Source organism: Camelina sativa, chromosome 11 (genome assembly GCF_000633955.1).
Source record: "Camelina sativa cultivar DH55 chromosome 11, Cs, whole genome shotgun sequence".
Taxonomy (NCBI): Eukaryota; Viridiplantae; Streptophyta; class Magnoliopsida; order Brassicales; family Brassicaceae; genus Camelina; species Camelina sativa.
The window spans coordinates 32354035-32374626 of NC_025695.1; the positions used below are offsets into that span (position 1 = coordinate 32354035).

General features: G+C 35.9%; 1 protein-coding gene and 1 pseudogene across 1 annotated transcript; one reads left to right on the forward strand and one right to left on the reverse strand.

Moving 5' to 3' along the window:
• LOC104728575 lies at positions 8738–9973 on the reverse strand. The gene has a single exon (XM_010447534.1). The coding sequence runs from the start codon at positions 9971–9973 to the stop codon at positions 8738–8740; it is 1236 nt and encodes a 411-aa protein (XP_010445836.1).
• LOC104724937 lies at positions 16815–19350 on the forward strand (annotated as a pseudogene).

A 20592-nucleotide genomic window follows, 5' to 3' on the forward strand; every position in this document is an offset into this window, starting at 1 on the left:
ATAATATATGCGATGAGGTATAGGATTCAGCGTTGTATATGAAAGAACGTTGTCTCATAGAATTAAACTTTGAAAACGATTGTTTGGATATCATACTAAAAACATTTTTACTGTACACATGGATATGGAATCGTGGACAGGTAAGAGTTGAATCAGACGTTGAAGGGGAGTTTGTTGAAGATAAGGTGATTAATATTTTTTGATAAACTTTTTTTCGGTAGATTGATCTAAATAATTCTATATTATAATGTTTATATTGTAACTATTATGGGTGTTAATTGCAAAAACATCAAAACAATTAGGTGAGGGTAGCCTCAGAGACCATAAGGAGCCTAGCGTCAGAAAACCTTGACCATAATGAGGTATATTATGTATGTTTAGCGTTGTACATGTGGATGTGTATGTGGGTGAGCTAATGTTGTTTGAGATTGTTTTTTTAGGGAGGCAATAATGAGGAAGTTCCATTGACTAAGCTTGAAGGAGTTGAAGACTCGTCCAGCGATGAAGCGGAGGTAGAAATTGTGGGCATATATCTCTGAATCCTTATTGTTAGCGGATGATGTATATTAACTTATGATATATAATCTTACAGGAGGGAGAAGTTGATCCTGAATATATTTTAGATGTAAGTGATTCTTCTCCGCCACAGGAGCGAAAGCTTGCTATTTTGACCGAAGCGGAACAAAACCTTGTTGCTGAGTTGTTGAAGAAGGCCCCTTACTCTCCTTCTAATGGGCATGATTTATTACCTCATCTGTACACCACTCTGTTTAAATGCTTTGAGAGAACGCTGAATGAAGCACCTAACATGTAATTCCTGTCTTTCATTGAATGTTTTTTATGATGTTCTAATATATACTATTGTATGATGTTTACTAATTAGACAATGCCTTGTAGGGAACACCTGACACGTTGCGGTCACCTCATTGACAACCACTTTTTACTGGAACTTGGTGAACCACAGAAATGGGTCTCTACATTGGTAATTCCTGCTCTATTTATAAAGATTTGTCTGTAAAACAACTGGATTGGTATGATTTACATCTTGTTTTTTTTTTTCTTAAACAGCATATTGAGGTTTTAGTGTCTTTCTTAAGACAAAGACATAGATATGTCCTCGAGCAGGAGCTTTCGACGTTTGCCTCACCTTGGCTTGGGAACTACCTCTTGCAGAAGTACAAAAGTTTTTCAGTTGCGAAGAAGAAGACAAGAGTGCAGTGGAACAGATTATTGGACCGATATTTTCCCGGTAGTCCTTCCGACTGTTTTGTGAATATTGACACTATATATATGCCCATGATTTGGAAGAACGAGCATTTGGTAGGACTCGCCATAAGCCTACCAAATTGGTGCGTTTACGTCGTTGATCCAAATGTGGATTTGTATGATAAGAGAAAGGTTTAGCAGTTCGTCGCTCCTGTTGTGGAGATGTTACCGTTCATCATTCACAAATTTTGGGCACCCATGTCACAAGAGAATGCAGTTGAAAAGTTTAGATGGGTTAGATACGAAGGCATTTATGTGAACAAGCGTTGCGGTGATTGGGGCCCGGTAGCAAGGAAGTTTCTTGAGCTTCTTGCGAATGACAATGGAGCAGAACAAATGGCGGCCATCACAAACGACATTGTTGATGAATTCAGGGCTCAATATGCAATGGACGACTACACTAAATTAGTTGCCCCTCTCTATACATCACAGAACGAGTAAAGGTCATTTGGGTTCGGTCTGGTCTGTGTAGTTAAATGTAGATTATGTGTATCGTGTCTTAAGTTATTTTCTGTGCTTTTATTTTTATATGTTTAACTCATAATGAAAACTGTAAGCTTTTATTTTGAGACGTGTTACTTCTAACGTTTGATTATAGTTAATTATGTCTAATAGTAATCCTTGTTTTGAGGCTTAACATGGACAGCAAATTTAGACCATGTGGTCGTAGCCATGTGGATACACGCTAACAGTTTGTTTCATGTTTATGATAATGTGTGTGGATAGATGTTATAGTGTAAAGGATACGTGTACCAGAGGTAGGAGTGAAAAAGGTCTGTATTAGTAGGCATCAACATGGGTAACATGCTTGAATAAGTGGATGGTTATCAATGTTGATGAAAGGGATTGGTATACACGTGGATGGGTATGAACTTGAACATGATGAGTAAGTGCATGTAGTAACCATGTTGAAATCGTGGATAGGTATTCACGTGGATGCATCAACATGGTTATACATAATAAGTTACCCGCGAAATAAATACACTTTGGTATTAGACAAAATTGCGAACCTACTCAGGAACCTCTATCCACATGGATGTTTAGAAATCGTTAGAGAGGATTATATTCTTCGTAGGATTGGCATTGTTGACCATATGCTAAGTTTTAATCGATGAATATTAACTGTCTACGACTAGCTGACCATATGGTAAGTTTTTGTGGATATGACATTAGATATTCATGAGACAGAATGAAATGAAAAATAAATATATAAATAGGTATCCATTAGGCATAAAGAAATGTGAAATAAAATAGAAATATGTATCCATTAGAAATAGTTAAATCCAAAATAGTCATAGGAGTTTGAAATGTGGGTATTACATTAGATAAAAATTAAAAAAGAAATAGGAGTTTGGGTGGTGCTGCTAATTGTTGAAACGAACTTGAAGTTTAGACCAATCAAGAGGAGGAGGAACACCACACTCTTTTGCATCGCCCTCCGCAACCTCTCTCATCTCTTCTAACCTCTTGTGCTCTGCCTCGAAGTCGACCAATTGTTGACCCAAGATCTGATTCAGTTGGGATAGTTGAGCGTCGATTAGCTCCACTTGATGCACGAGGGCGGTAGACTATTCCTTCTTCTTCATATGATCTTTCATCATACGAAGAATTTCTGTGAATCGTTCGGTGGTCTCCGCCTCAGTCGTGACTCTGGTCTTCTCAAACGCTTCTTTCATGGCCTCTAGGGCTTCCTCTTCCCATTCGAAATTGGAATTGCGTAAAGGACGCTTATCAGAACTCCCTCCGACCATGATGCTGGCCCCTATTGGTTCGTCTTCCCACTCGGACATGTGTTTTACACGTTTTCTAGAACTCTCTCCGGCCATAGCTGCAATGATCGAAGAACAAGATGCAACAACTGAAGAATAAGAAGAAGATGCAATAGATTGAGAGGAGATTTATTGGATATTTATAGGTGAAATGATCGAATAAGAAGATGAAGAGAAGGCAACGGTACAATGAATGTAGAGATATCGAAAGGGTACAATGATCGAAAGGGTACAATGAATTTATAGATATCGAAAGGGTACAATAAATTTGGATATAGAATGATTCGTTACGATTCAATGAATATAGAGCAATCGTAATGATACCTCTTTAGGGCACATGTGTTATTTGTTTTGGTCGACAAGATTTGTTACGGTACTATGGTCAACCTCTTGTAATCCAGTAGTGTGTTATTTGGTCACTCGTAACGATACCTTTTAGATATAGACATGTTGATCTAAAGTATTTGTTATAATACACCGCTTAGTGTCATAGTATTAGCAATCCATTTTTATTTTTCAACGTGGATATGTTGCAAATGTGTAAGATATCCACTGAATCAAGACAACACAGTACATATATGTTTCGTGGATAAGAGTTTCTTATTGTGTGAGGCGTAACATGCACAGCAGAGTTTGACTATGTGGATATAGGCTACGTGGATAGGAGCTCAAAGTTTGTTGTATGGTTACGAGAATATGTGTGTGAAGAAGTTATTGTCTGAGGTTCACGATTTTTTGGACAGCTAAGTTGGTTTTTTCCACACGAATGACTGTGTGGACAGGGGATATAGTATGGTATCCACAAAATATATAGCCGTATCTACGGATCACATAACTCAATTGTAGGCATAATTATTCCAGAAATAAGTTTTTAATTAGGATTTGATTTTGCAAAGGTGATAATGAAACCTTGGAAGCATTACAAGGTTACAGAATGGAAAGGACACTCATTTTGATTACAATGTCACATGTACAACGATGTGGTTTTTCTAACGGAACTGTTGTTGACATGTGTTTGGTTGGTGTGAGGGTCTTCTGCATCGTGGGCATCTAGGTCTACCGACTCTCGGCTGCCTCTTTGGTGGGTGTAATTTTTGACGATCGATGTGGCTATCTTGGATAGTTAGATTTGCTTTTGTGGGGAAGGCATAAGCTGGGGCCCATTTGCCCGCCCTATAGTATTGATGGAGCAAGAATTCTAACGCAGAGCCTTTGTTAAGCTCAACCCACAAAGCGTACGGGTTCTGTTTGGCAAGGCATTTCTGGAAAAAATCATTGTAGCTTGACTGAGGCATGGTCCACCAGATGAAATGTTCTGATTTATCTAGACTAACTGTTGTAAGGGTTTCATATGAGCGGACTGCATCCTTGGATTCAGGGCCAGCATTTAACAAATTTTTCAAAGCGTTTACCCCATCTTGAACAACACAGCTTACAATTTTTGCAAGAAAATGAGCAGGGATGTAAATGTCGGTGGTGGTCGTAACCTGCACAGATATTGAAATAGTTTAGCAAAATATAAATAAAAGACCATATGAAAAAAACGTAAGTTGATGTTACCTCCATATGAAACACAATTATGTACGGGTTAAGTAGAAGGTGAGATGATGTCTAAATAAGTGAAGGTTAAATAATTAACTGTACGGTAATGATTTGATGTAGAAGGGGAAGAGTAATGCCTAAAGTAATATATTACTAAAAAAAGCTACTTAATTTCGTTGAGTGCGGGATTTTTCCCGCTAGTTGTTTGAAAATGTTTGGAAAGTATAGTACATCATCATTAGGGAAAGTAGGTGACAGCTTTGCTTTTATGGGTTTCTTTCAGCAGTAGGGGAAGGTAACATCTGTAGGGGAAGGTTACATCTGTTTTGTCCAGTAGTGTGGATTATTGTTGAGAAAACGTATAAACAATATTGGAGAGGCGGCGGCTTTTAGGGTATTGTAGAGAGGATAACCCTAATGGTTATTGCTAGGGTTAACACATAAAGACAATAACATGGACAAGAAGTAAATCTGTCCAAGTATATTTCCTTGTCCATCCTGTCCAGGAATTTGATGTTGGAAAAAAATGTGTGAACAGGGGATACCTAATGCTGTCCATGAGGAGTTTTTTTTGTATATTACATAAAGAAAAGTCAAAACCTAAGTATGGATTAATAGATCCTTAACAATGGACACTAAGCCCTAAACTGCATTAAAACTTTAGCCTAAATCTTAAACCCTAAACCCTAAACCCTAAACCCTAAACAGTAGACACTAAACCCTAAACCCAAAAACCTAAACCCTAAACCCATTACACTAACAATTAACCCCAAAACCTAAACTCTAAAGCGAAGACTGTATGACCCACTAACTCTAAATTATAACCCTACTGGTTATTGCTAGGGTTAACACATAAAGACAATAACATGGACAAGAAGTAAATTTGTCCAAGTATAATTCCTTGTCCATCCTGTCGAGGAATTTGATTCGTGGACACAAATGTGTGGGAAGGGGATACGTAATAATGTCCATGAGGAGTTTTTTTTTGTATATTATGTAAAGAAAAGTCAAAACCTAAGTACTGATTAATAGATCCCTAACAATGGACACTAAGCCCTAAACTGCATTAACTAAAAACACTAAACTGCTAAACCCTAAACCCTAAACCCTAAACCATAAACCCTAAACCCTAAATCCTAAAACCCTAATTTTTATACCCTAAATCCTAAATCCTAAACCCTAAACCCTAAACCCAAAATCTGAAACCGTAAACCCTAAACCCTAAAACTAAACTCTAAACCCGAAAACTAAACCATAAACCGAAGATTGTATTACCCACTAACTCTAAATTGTAAAACATAAATGTTGAATGGTTAAATAGAATCATGAACCGTAAGACAAGTAATACGTCAATATTGAAAACAAAGCAATCCATAACGTATAGCTTTAAACGTATACCCAAATTAGGCAAAAGTAGTTCCCTAACATCTAAGACCTAAGTAGATGTTCTATCGAAAATTATTTAACAAAAAATGAAAGGTTAGTAGCCATTTTCATCTAGAGTTGTAGAGGATTGAGGATGTTGTAGAGTATGTTGAGGGTATTTTAGCAATTGATTGTAAATATATAGTGTTCAACAATTGGGTGTGTATTCTACAATCTAATAAGAAAATCCTTTATAAGATGAGTAGTTGAACATTATTTGGTATCCACATGGATTCGTATGAGTTATGTTTCCGTGGATATGTCCACGTGGTTATGTATTGATGAAGGCCATTATTGTTAGTGTTTGGGGGTATTTTGGGAGTTATCTTTTGTAGACTGATTCTATATAAACCTAGTTTGTATGTGATAGAAAATAGAAAATAGCTGAAAATGGTTCCTACATACAAAATCATTTGTGAGAACTGCTCTCATGGTAAATGCGGTCATGGTCGAATACTACCACGAAGACATTTCCCTCGTCCTCATAGTGCTCGGACACGTATGAGTGACCGCGAACCAGCTGAAGAACCTATCACCAAACCTCTTGTTCGACTGAATCCTGAGGTTCGTTTTTGTTGTTTTTAGACTTTGTTTATTGTAGTTTTTGTGTAATAGATCTGGTAGATATGTTGAATCTACTTGTTAACGCTTTTACAGTTTCCTACACGTAAAGATCTTTACATCCCAGCACCAATTCTGGCGAAAATTGTGAGTTTGGTAGCTCAGGATGGCATCAAACATTTGGGAAACTGGTTTGTCGCAGGGCGTGCAGGTAGAGTAGCAGTTCACTCGTTGGAAACACTTCCCTCTGTTAGGCTGGATCGCAATTACAATTTTGTTAGTTGGTCAAGACCCGATTTTGTGTACAATGACTTTTTTGGGATGTGTTTATACGCCAAGAATCCTTATGCTTTGTATGTGGAAAATTTATTCTTAGCTTTTCAATGTTGTGATTTGAAAGAGGCAATTGCAGTGGTGAGTATCATTAAACATGTGTACCCAGTTGCTGAGTTGTTGTGGATAATGCTGAAGAGCTGCGAAGGGACATCGAATATGGATTTTTACTGGAACTACAAGAAGAAGTCTCGATTTGGTGATGTTGATAGGCTGGCTGACTCTCTAATGTACCACATCCACAAAATGCGGCCAAAGCGATGGGGGACGTATGCTAATACTTGGCATTTTGGAGATGTGCCAATGTGCTGTTTTGAACACGAGGCGCTGCGGGAATTCAATGGGGAGAGGTGTATCGAGTGTATCTTCTTCTTTCTATCTAGAGATATAATGCTTTTGTCTTAGAATTGTAACCAATATTGCTTTTAGTAGTTTTTTGTATTTTGCATTCTAATTCTCCCAAACTAATGTAGTGACACACCCTTTTTAAGATGTGCTAAGATCTTTTTTTCCGTAATGAAAAATATGCTAATCTAGTATGAATTTGCTATGTATGGATAAACATTATCTTATAGTGGGTAGAACCCTAAATTGAGGATTTAAAACTTGTAAAATAAGAAGACCAGGTAATGGTATCCATTATTTAACGAGAAATCCAGTATAAGCAGGCAACAAATGTGATTTGAGAAATGTTTTTAAATCGTTAAATATTGCTGTCTATGTGGATTGATTGTAATGTATATGATGATGTCCACGATCGTATTTATTGGGGTTGTTAGCTTGGGGTATCCTCATGGATGGACTTTGCTAGAAACCTAGTCCGCCTATAGATGGTAATTCGAAGTTTAGAGTAACAGCTATTGCTGTCCATTGTTGAACGAGCAATCCACTATAAGCAGGGATGATAAAAGTTGACCATCGATTTTTTGGCCATGTCGCTATTGGTATCCACAAGGGTGTGTCCACATGGTTAAACGAAACGTTGTTATTTTTGTTATAGGTGGGTATTTTAGAGTGGAAATAATCTTTTTTAGGGTTGTTATAGTGTAGTATTCACATGGATAGGCTGTCCTATATGGTAATTCGAGGTTCTGTGTGGGATTATGATGTGTAATCTTGTGATAACCTTGGGCTGTCCACAATTAGGTATCCATATGGATGGTACTATGCGAGATATGTAATAATATAAAGAAGACAAAAGAGATATATAGTGGAACGTTTCATAACTCATAACGTTTACAATAACCGCAGGAAGTAAGCCATATGGATATGACAAACAAATATGAAAAGAGATCCTAATATTTCCGACGTCACTCAGCCAGCACTTACCTGGAAGGGACCAAAAAATTGCTACTCAACACATACCTAACTCATAGCGTTTACCGCAGCCTTAAAGGCAAAATAGATGTCAATTAAAAGTGAGCAAAAGTAAGAGTCTGGTTAAGAAGGACCAAAAAAATCACTCATAGCCCTCAAAACCTAACTTTATTCACAAAAAAATGCAACACCATCAAATAGGATTGCTACACCTACTCCTGTTGTGTCCTGTCTGCTTGCATATTGAACACCTATTAACTCTCACAGTGCCAGTTGAAGGTTTCTGCGGAAAAAAAAATACAAATTAATACATGATTACTCGCATGAGAAACAGGTGAATAAATAGATGAAGCTTTGCCCATTCTTACCGGATATTCACCAACAGATGGAATTCTAGTCTTAATTGGCCTACCACATGGCCGGCGGGACTTTGGTGGGATTATGTCCCTCCTAACAACTTCATCGCCCATGCCCAGATCATTGGGGTTAACTTCAGGGTTGATTAATCCTGCGTAAGTAGCTGCCTATGTAGACGTCTTATAGTACTCGTCTACTAGTGTTGTTGGTGGAATACCTTGGTAGTTGGCAGCCAACATTGTGTTTCCATAAGGGATCTTTACTCGATCGTAATGTTTGCAGGTGCATTTTTTCAAATCCAGAAGGACATGGTGCTTCACGTTGAACAGCCCCACAATTTCATAACTCCAACTTGAAACAGTTGCAACCTTGCTTCCGTTAACTAGTGACATGTTCTTTGTCATCTGTTTATCAACCTCCGGAGTTACCAACCCGTTGTGTATGGCAGACTTTTTCCTCCTTGCACTGAACCAGCGTGTTAACATAGCCCTAATAAACTTAAGCAACTCCACTATTGGTAACGCCCAACCCTTCCATAATGCTTTGTTCAACGTTTCAGCTATGTTGCTAGTCATCAGATTGTAACGGTCTCCCTGAAAATATGCGCGTGACCAATGAACAGCTCCGATTTTGTCAAGCCATTTAGCACATTCGAGGTTTTTTCCTCTAATTTGTCCATACATCGTCTGGAAAGAGCCAACTGTGAAGGCATATGCAGCATTAGTGACCAGTTTTGCAAGACTTTTGTTGTGAAATTTGGCATTGACATTCCTCGCCAAGTGGAAAATACAAGCTGCATGATAAGCAAGGGGAAAAACCCTCTTTTTAGCAACGTAAATGGACTGACACCTATCAGAAATGATGGTCAGGGTATTGCTGTCTGCGATTATCCGTTCAAGCTTTTCAAAGAACCAAGTCCACGCATCATCATTCTCGCTATCTACAACAGCAAACGCTAGAGGGAATAATTGAAAGTTACCATCTTGGCCACTTGCTGTCAACAGCACTCCTTTGTACTTACCAGTTAGATGCGTCCCGTCCATAACAAGAACACGTCTCAGCTTACTGAAGCCTTGGTTTGATGTCCCAAACGCCAAAAACGTGTACAAGAACCTTTTACTACCATCTTCCTCAATTTCTGTTTTGATATTTGTTATAGTACTGAGATTTGCGAGCTTCAAAAGATGCAAATATTCAGCCAGTTGATCATATGAATCTTCATCAGAGCCAAACAAATCCTCTGTAGCTTTTTCCCTAGCCCTACGACACTTATTGTATGATGCATTTACCTTTAGGTCCTCGAGGACCAATTGCTGCAGGTCCATTGGTACTGGGGCTTTAGATGGATCGCTAAATTGTGCTTTAAAGAAAGCAGCAATAACTCGAGATGTCGCCTTCTTCATGTAATTTCACCTTGTTTCAACTGAGCATGTGTGTTCCAAACATGCTTTACGTATCTCATAGTATCCATTACGCAGTTCTTTAGCCATAATCCTCCAGTCGCATCGCGCACAAGAACAATTAAGAACAAAGTAGTCTCGCTTCGTCCGGGTTTGTTTAAAATGGAACTGATTCTTAATTGCATATATGGCTAAACCTATCTGGCAATCTTCTTTGTTGGTGAATACCTTGCCCTTGTATATGCCTTTATCATCGTCATCAATGTAAAGATCAGGAATCTCATCCCTCTCATATTCTATGTCATCAAACAGAGGAGGAATATCAAACTCCTCATGGTCAACATCCTCTAACCTCCTTTTTGGTTTAGCTGGAATCCCTTCCTGTCCACCATTATGTGTCCACGAGGTCAGGGTACTTTGGACAGGTTGACTGACTGCTGGGTCACCACTCAGACCGAAAACCCACCAGAATCCATAACAAATTTCTCATCTTTTGGTAATGATGTGCCACCGTTGACAACAACCCTATGGTCAAAGCAGTCATTCGTGGTACACATAATTTCTACAGGATTTGCAAGACCAAAATGATCTCCCACAAAGTTTCCCCAAATTTCTCGATCATAACCTAAAGGAATAAGAATCTCCTGAGTTGGTCTTTCTTTTTCTTCTGCGTCTTCTTCTTCTTCAGAACTATGACCCTAGTCTTCAACATTACCCTCTTGGCAAACAACATTACAACCTCTTTCCCAATAATTTGACTCTATTTCATCAACAGCAACCAATAGCGATGAATCAACCTGGGTGGTAGGTAATATGGGGATTGTTGATTTGGAACCAACCGTTCCTTCCATTTCAACATCAACATCAATTAAAGTGTTACTGGTAACAAAACTACACTTCCCACACTTCCCACTCTCACCGAAACCGTTCCTTCCACTTCCGGCAGACATTAGTAACTCCAATCTTAAATTTTTCCTCCATTTCAGAAAGACCAGCGACGACGACATCATTCAGTTGGCTTCCATTAGCGGCATCAAGTAATGGTGCCAACTCATCATTGCTTGTTCCAAAACTACATCCAGGCGAATTAGCGGAGAGAGGAATGCCACGACCAGAAACATCAGAATCTTTATCCCCTGTCTTTAACTCATGTGTGTTTGTACTTCTCTTTCTAGACTCTTGGAAGTTGACAAACTTATTTAAATGACGGTTCTCACGAAACAATTGCTTGAAGTAGTCTAAGCCAACATCGGTAGTAACTAGTACATGAGTAGTTCTCTCACCCGTGGTGAAAAGCATGCTGTTAGGAGGAGAAAAGCTGAAACAAGCCTTCTTCTTCAGAACGCCGAATTTGAGTATTACAGCATCCTCAAGTTCAGCTAACGTAACAGTCTCGGAGAGGGGAACGACCCTCGAAATGAGAAACTTATCCACCTCAAACCTCCAAACGCCATCCACAGAAGAAGCCCACTCACCGCATAGGAAAATACAATGTCCAACCTGCAACCAAGAACAGTTGTTGGTATATCAATCACATAATTGCAATCCACAGAAAAGACCCTAAACCAATAAGAATGACATCCACGGAAACAACCAAAAAACGTAAAAGACAATTATTACCAGGGCCGCCATGTTCGGCTCACCAAAACCATATTCCTTCCTGTCTCCCTTATCCACACAAAAGAAACCTTTATATATGGCTGCCAACATCAACTTGAAGGAACTAGACACGTGTAAGTCATACAGCCACAAGATCCATTATTTTTAGTTACAAATGAAAGGAGGAGATTCTTTTGCTCTAACAATTGTAGTTAGAAAGTTGAGGAATTATAATTTGGTTAGAAGGAGTTGAGGGGTAAAATTGTATAAAAATAAAGTGAACAGTGTAAAAGCAAGGCAAAAAGTGCCTTGTGGACAAGAAGTTTGTTAGAATGCAATAAAATGTGTGAAAATTGTGTTAGAATGCAATATTTTCTAATTTTTATTTTTGTAAAATCTAAGGGGGTGTATTGAAACCATGATTTTGGAGAATTTTGTGGGATTTAGAAAATTTAGAATTTTGATAGATTTTAGGGAAATTGATATGATTTATGGTGAAATTCTTTCAAATCTCACCTAAAACCATGAGATTTGGATTTTCTGTATTTTTAACTAAACAAATCCTCTCAAATCCTCCATAATCCCTAAAAATTATTAAAATCCAAATCCACAAACTGTTTTGAATAACAGTGGATTTTAAGGTAGATTTTTAAATCATCAGTTCAATAACAGTGGATTTCAGGAGACTTTTTAAACCCATGATTGAATAACATAGGATTTGTAAATTTTACACAAATCACTTGAAATGTCAAGTTGAATACACCCCCTAAAAAATTTATATGATCCACAAGTAGAAAATCTATTCTGAGACTCCATCATATACTTGTTGTGTAACCATGCAAGAGAAATTTATTAAAGCAAATATTTTTTATGTTTAAAATCATATATTCGTTCCAAAACTTTCCCTTAGACTTAAATATCCAAAAGTTAACCAATTGCAAAATAATTGTTTGGTTTTGTGTAAGATTTAGGCTTCTACTGATAACCATTAGATGAACAAAAAGAAAATGAATAAAAAGAACAATGAGGAACGAAATAAACAATTTTTGAGGAATGAAAGGAAAAGATGCAGAGAAGGAACAAACTAATGAATGGTAACCAAATAATAACAATATTTTTAAAAATATATTAAATATTAAATTAATTAATTAATAAAAATACTAATACTACTTTTAATGTATATAAAATAAATTTTACATTTGATTTTAAAATAAAATTTGTGAATTAAATATTAGATACATCATATTAAATACTAATAGTTAATATTAACCTACAATAAAATTTAATTTAAAATATTCTTTAGTTTTTATTTACGATATACACATCTTTTAAATTTATTTTACTATTCATACAATTTCGAAATAAAGCTTTCAAATTAATTTAACATGAAATTTTGTACCAAATATATTTTTCTGCCAATATACTGTGAAAAATATGAATATTATTGTATTATAAATTAAAATATTATTAATAAACATAATTTTTTATTTATTTTAAAATATAAAACAAATTTTAATGTTTTTTTTTCCATTTGTTCCTCGTCAATTTTGGGGAGGAACATTTTTGGTTTAGTGTTCCTCATTTTATAAAGAATATAGAGGAATGATGAGCAAATAATATTCTTTGTAAATTGTAAAAATTTTAAGGAATGAAGAGAAATATCATATTCCTCCTCATTCTTTTCCTAAATTTTGGTCCTTAAAATAATTGTTCCGAATTTGGTAGAACTGATAAATAATGATTTTTGTTACCTTCCTTGTGATCGATTATATGATAGTTAGGCCAGTGAAGGCTGACACTGGAGTTAGCTTTGAAGAGAGCGTTTGAGTTGTCATGGAAACTGGAAAATAAATCTTATTATATAGAGAGATGCTTTTGAACTATGCATGGATTTGTTCATGTCCTCTTTATCCAAAACTATCTGTTTTATGAACAATGATTGGGTCAACCGAAAGCTAGAAAATAATATTTACATGATATCGAATTATGGATCTGCGGATTTCATAAATTTTTCTTATACGTTAACAGATTCTCCACAATGACTATTGACTAGCAAGGAAAGTTTTTTCAGTTTTGGGTGAGTGCAAAACATAATTAAAAAAGCGAGGAGAAAAAAGTCTCTAGTGAATGAGACATAGCCTCAGAAACGTATGATTTAAACTCACCAAGTCTTTTGAATGTGTCGCTTTCACGCTTGACTTGCTCCTTCAACATTACCACTTGCTTTTTTTTTGTCCCTAAACCGTTAAGGGACAAGTCCATAGTTGGAGTGTTTGACACTGTATTGGTGGAGTAAGGCAGTGCAGTTGATAAGCCTTTTCTTGTGTTTTTGAGCTTCCAGTTTCTTTCTTCTCCGGATGATGAAACAGAGCATACATCCTATGAAAAGCCTGGTAATGAAGAATCCACTAGCAAATCCAATGCCTATAGACAAACAAAATGACAAGACCTCCGTAAGATTATGCTATTACTTAGGTATGTTCTACTAACATTAGTCTCCCTTGAAATATAGGAGGAGACATGTACCGATTTTCGCTTTTTTGGAGAGACCTGCATGAGCGAAGAAAACGTCAGTTCAATAGTCAAGACAGAAATTTAGAATCGTACATATAAAAGAAAGCTTGATGAGGAAAGGAAAGGATCTGGTTCGTAAGGAAGAAGATTAGCAAAATCAGATACATACACAAATTGAAATTCATATTAACTTGAGAAACAAAGCAAGAGGGGATCACAAAGAGCATCCATATCAGAGACACAATTAAATCTTTTATGAAAGAAAACTGAAAATACAGAAAAAAATGTAATTAGAGGCTAATTTGGTATAAAAAAATATATATAATCGTTGAGAGAGGTCGGAGTAATTTACCAAAATATCTAGATGGGATCATTGGAGTGCATTTGTGTTCTGATGACGAGTTTGTCTTGCAGCAAACTGGAGTTGCTACACGGTAGGCGCAGATTCCACCTGTGGATTTACATTCTTGACACCGTCTTTCATCAATCCTCAGCTTCACCTCAAATCCTTCTTTAAGAACACTTTCCAATTTGGTTACATTCAAATCTTTCTCCTCTGGAGTATAACTCATGGGAACAGTGGTGTTGAAACTCGCATCACAATGCTTGCGATCGAAATCATTCTGATACATCGAGCCAACACCGTTATGTAGTCGACATTTGAAGTTTGCAGGATAATTAATATCAGGGTTGCAGACTTGCAGAGGTAGTAAGCAGAGAGGGTCTTGTAGTCTCTGATATGGATGCTCTTTGATGACAGTCTCAACATCATGATAATGCTACCTTTGATGATATCTTTAACCGTAGCTTTGTTAATTTTTGATTTCCAGGAGCTTCATTGTTTAGTTTTTAAAAATGCTACCTTTGGTGATATTTTGTCTTAGAGTTACTAGATTTTAAAAATTTTATGCAATAATTTTTATTTTTATAAAATCTAAAATGTTTAAACAAACTAATAATGTTTTACTTGAATTATTTTTATTTTGAAAATAATATTTTTTCAAAATTAAGAATCCAATTAAAATTTTACCATTGGAAAGGATAATTTTAATTAATTTTCTAATTTTAAAAGTTCTTAGTTTTTAAAAGTACCCAATCTCCCAATAGAAATGCTCTAAGAAAGCTTTGTAATACTCAAATATCACATAAAAGCTCATGAAAAGACCATGACTGTTTTTGTTTTTGTGTTATTCACGGTACATGCCATTATTGTTAAATATATATATATATATAAATGTCAATTGTTTTACATGCAAAATATGAAAGCTTTCTCTCTCTTCTCTCTCTCAAATCTTTCAGGTAGAGAAAGCAACTGTATATTATTCCGACGACTTTTGTTGTCTGTTTTTTGTCTCCGGCTAAGTCCGGTTTTATTTCTCGCTCAGATGCGATTTCTTCTTAGCTCTTATGGCTAAGTTTTGTGTTTTCTTTTCTTTTTGCAGAGCTAGATTGATTTCTTTCAAGTTAAAGAGATCAAAGCCGAGTGGGTGATTCAGAAGTTTTGGATCATTAGATTGCTTGAATCCAAGGAAAAGGAGAGTAAATCCTCATACCCTTCCTAGTGGCCGTAATTGGCTGTGTATGATGGTTTCTTCTAATTTTTGGGATTCGTGATGGGAGGAATTTTGTGGAGGGTGAAGAGCAGTTTAGGAGAGCAAAGTTTTGCGACTAATCTGACATCTAGCCATATCCCGTTTTTTGGTGCTTCACAGATCTGAAAATTTATGGGGCTTTTGTTTTTAACACCTGGAGTAAGATGCAAAAGGAAAGTGGTGAGATTCAGAGCAAAAAGCTGAAGATCGATGGATCCCTGTAGCGAAAAAGATGAATTTTCGGCTGGAAAATTTTGGGTCTGATCGGAGACTCTGTTCCGGTGGAAGGCGGCGCGACTCAATCATTGTTCCACCCCAACTTCATAATTAACACGTGTCCAATACGTGTCAATTTCTAAACCTAATTGTGTGTTGCTGTTTTTTTGTCTTAGATTATTAGGTTTATAATGGGCTTTAGATTATTAAGTTTATAATGGGCTTTACTTTGTTGGGCTCCGTTTTCACTTGTAACTCTCGGCCCATCTTGGGCTTAATTTAATGAAAGTTTGCCGATAAAAAAAAATATATATATATATATAAATGTTTTCTTTTTGTTGCTTTTGTGTTATTTACGATTCATGCCATTAGTGTTTAAGGGGGAGGTATTGGTTTAGGATTTAGGGAGAGGTATTGGTTTAGGATTTAGAAAGAATTTTAATGACTTTATGTTCTTGCTGATTGTTAGAATCATAGAAAATTGAAAATTAAAAATGAAGGATTCTAAGAGATTGTTTAGGAAGTTTTTTAAAATCTTGATGATTTGTTTTTTCTAATCTTGTAAAATCTTTCTATTTGATGAAAGAGTTTTCATGACTTTTGTTATGAAGGAAATGATAAAAAATCCTAAACCAATAACATAAAATTAGAATTCATTAATAATCCAAGATTCTTTTGTTTTACTTGAATAACATAAAATTTTTAATGATTTTATAAAACTCTTAATCCAATAACACTAGATTTATCAAGATTTTAGATAACTTTTTACAAATCCACAACCAATAACACTAAATTTTTTAAGAGTTTTTAAAAGTTTTGATTGAATAACAATATATTTTAAATAACTTTTAAAGTCATTAAAGTTTTTTCTAAATCCTAAACGAATACCTCCCGTAAGTATATATAAAACCCTAAAGATAAAAGTTGTTTCTCTCTTTGGTTTCCGGCGACTGCTCGACGAGGGATTGATTGTCTTGGCGAAAGATTTTAATCCTCTCAAATTTCTCCAATCGGCTTCAAGCCATCAGGTTTGTCGATCTCAAAGTAAATCAGATTTTTTTTTGTTTTTTTTTTTATTTTTGATATTTAGGCAATGGATTTTCGTTACTATGGTTGTATAGAACCCTAAGGTACCTTAGAATCGACTTTAGCTTACCGGTGGAGACGGTTCGATTGATTGATTCTGGTTTTAGCAGGATAAAGGCGGTTCCTTTTTGTCATAATGTGGCGGAGCAAGGGTTTAGCTGAACAAGATTTAAGCAAGCTTGATGTAAATGAGCTGCATCCTCTGTCTCCCGAGGTCATATCCCGCCAGGCAACGATAAACATTGGTAATTTCTGCTTTAATTACCTTTTCTGCTTTATTTAAGTTTCAGTTTAGGCTCTGGCTAAATTATAACTGTGATCGATATATTTCAGGAACCATCGGACATGTTGCACACGGAAAGTCTACGGTTGTGAAAGCTATATCTGGTGTGCAGGTAGTGGACTATTGACTTTTTGTTTCTAATGAAGTTATTTTCTGTCACTCGAGGGTCTTCTAACTTGGTATGAATTGTTTCTGCAGACTGTCCGTTTTAAGAATGAATTGGAGCGTAACATTACCATTAAACTTGGATATGCAAATGCCAAGATTTTCAAATGCGAGGATAACAAGTGCCCTAGACCAATGTGCTACAAGTGAGTTTTGTTCTGGATTGCTTCTTTTGGTGTATGAGGGTTAGCTAGCAACTTATCTGTTGAAATTTCTAGGTCTTATGGGAGCGGGAAAGAAGACAACCCAAATTGCGATGTCCCTGGATTTGAGAACTGCAAGATGAAGCTACTGAGGCATGTCTCATTTGTGGATTGCCCGGTATGATGAGTTTTACACTTCTCACAAAATATAAACTTTTACTTGTCCTATAACCCATTGAGGAGGTGTTTTATGTTTTCTCAACAGGGACATGATATCCTCATGGCCACAATGCTCAATGGGGCAGCCATCATGGATCGTGCTCTACTCTTAATTGCTGCGAATGAGGCCTGTCCTCAACCACAGACAGCTGAACATCTTGCTTCTGTCGACATGATGCACCTTAAGCATATAATAATCCTTCAGAACAAGATTGATCTCATTCAAGAAAAATCCGCCATCGAACAGCACACTGCAATTCAGAGATTTATAAAGGTTTGAATATTCCCATCAATCAGTTAGCATATTTTCTTCATCATTTGATTAAGCTATAAACCTGTTGCAGGACACAAATGCCGAGGATGCCCCTATTGTTCCTGTCTCAGCACAACTCAAATACACATTGATGCTGTGTGCGAGTACATCGTCAAGAAGATTCCAATCCCTAAAAGGGATTTTGTGTCACCGCCAAAGATGATAGTCATTCGTTCTTTTGATGTCAATAAACCTGGCTATGAGGTTGATGATATCAAAGGTGGAGTGGCAGGTGGAAGTATCTTCCGGGTATTGATTTGATTCTCTCTACCTTGGACTGTGTTCAAATAAATTATCTTGTGCCTTCTTTCTGGAAGTTGTGTAGTTTTTTCATTTCTGCAGTCCTCCATTTAATTGGTAAAACATTAGGAAATCAAAGTAAATGACTTTTATCATGGCTTGGGTAGCTTCTGCTTCTGCAGTCATCCCTTTGTTTGTATTGCAGGGTCCAATTTGATCTTTTGCTTTCTTTGCAGGGTGTTTTGAAAGTCAACCAATTGATTGAGATCCGACCTGGTATGGTTGACAAAGATTTGCTTGGAAACCCCAAATGCGCTCCCATTTACACCCGTATCACGTCATTGTACGCAGAACAGAACGAGCTTCAGTTTGCTGTGCCGGGAGGTCTGATCGGAGTTGGGACAACAATGGACCCTATGCTAACCCGTGCTGATAGGTTGGTTGGTCAAGTGCTTGGAGAAATGGGTTCTCTCCCTGAGGTCTATGTTGAGCTTGAGGTGAGTACCGAGCTTCTGATCCGTCTTATTGGGGTGAGGACAAAGGAAAAAGAGAAGCAAATGAAGGTGGCAAAGCTAAGCAAGGGAGAGATACTGATGGTGAACATCGGGTCGATGTCGACGGGAGCTAAGGTTCTAGGAGTGAAGAATAAGATGATGAAAGTGCAACTGACGGTGCCTGTCTGCACCACCGTAGGTGAGAAGGTGGCTCTAAGCCGCCGTGTCGACAGACATTGGCGTCTGATTGGTCGTGGTCAGATTGAGGCTGGAACGACCATTCCCGTCCCTCCTCCTCCTAGTCTCTGATCAGTTGCTCAGAGATGCATAATAATAATTATTATTAGGAAAGGTCTAATAATTATTATGTGATAACTGAGTCTCTGTTTATTTGCATCATAATATCAATAACTCGCATCCAGGTTTGCTAGATATCAATAACTAGATTTCCAGTCGTTTGTGCTACTACTTTGATTGAACTCCTGATAAATTGCATCATATTTTATGTTTATAAGATCGTACTGTTGGTAAAAGTGTGTCGTTCTGTAATATTATTGTTATCCAATTGTGTTTCTATTATATGCTCTGTTTCTTTGTCTCGCGCTTTATTTTAATTGGGTTTATGTTCTTTATATTTTAAAATTAGCGATCGCACTTAGGCAAAAAAAAAAAAAAACAAAAAACAAATTAATAGTCTCGCTTAAAGCAAAATATAGTAAAACCTCTATAAATTAATAAGGTCGGGACCATGAAATTTTATTAATTTATAGCAGTTTTATTTTATCGATAAATTAATAATATATAAATTTATAAAAAAAAAATTTCATATTTACAATTTAAAAATTTGTTATCATTCACATTGCTACTACTATCCTTCGTGATAATGATAAAGTTGAAGAAAATATTGCGGTACTTTTAGAACCAGTTACTAAAAAAGTAATTATCGCATCTAGGACTCCAAAAATTTTGGATGCAATTTCAAAATATAACAATGAAAAAAATTAGAGATGAGCTCTAATAAGAATGCAAATTCAAGAATATGCAAACAACAATAGAGTCATATTTCATTAGATTTTCTTAGATAAGAAAACAACAATAGAGGTATATATCACTAGATTTTCTTAAATATATATATATATATATTAGTTTATTTGATTATTAATTTATGATATTGATGGGACATTATTTTTACATAGGATTTCCAAAAAAAATATTATCTTATTATTTTATCGAAATATATCATTTTTTACACCAGCCCAACTCGGGACCGAAAGAATTTATTAATTTATAGCGATTATTAATTTAAAGAGTATTAATTTATAGAGGTTCTACTGTAAATTATTTGTAGGACCATCTCTAATATATTTTTCTATTTTTATCTCTAAAATAGAGAAACTCTATAATACAATTACTAGACATTGCTATATTTTTTTCTATTTATAGAAAAAATAAAAAAATATAACAATTTCTATTTTGCAAGATCAGAATAAATTTGCCTCTAAAATAGAGATTGTTATAGTTTTCTGCTCTATATATAGAAGCATATATAGAGATGAATTGGAGATGCTTTTAAAGTATCTTTTATAATATACCTAAGTTTTGTTCAAATGGATTTCTCTAGTTTTTCTTCCAAAAAAGAATATTCTAAATAGATACTATTTTATTTTACAATTAACACATTTTATTATATAAAAATTGCAAACTGACTCATTTACTTTAATTTTTATAACACTTTCATAAAATTATTATTTTCATTTA

Coding starts and splice junctions, on each gene's coding strand:
- LOC104728575 (XM_010447534.1), bottom strand. CDS start 9,973: ATGAAGAAGGCGACATCTCGAGTTATTGCTGCTTTCTTTAAAGCACAA.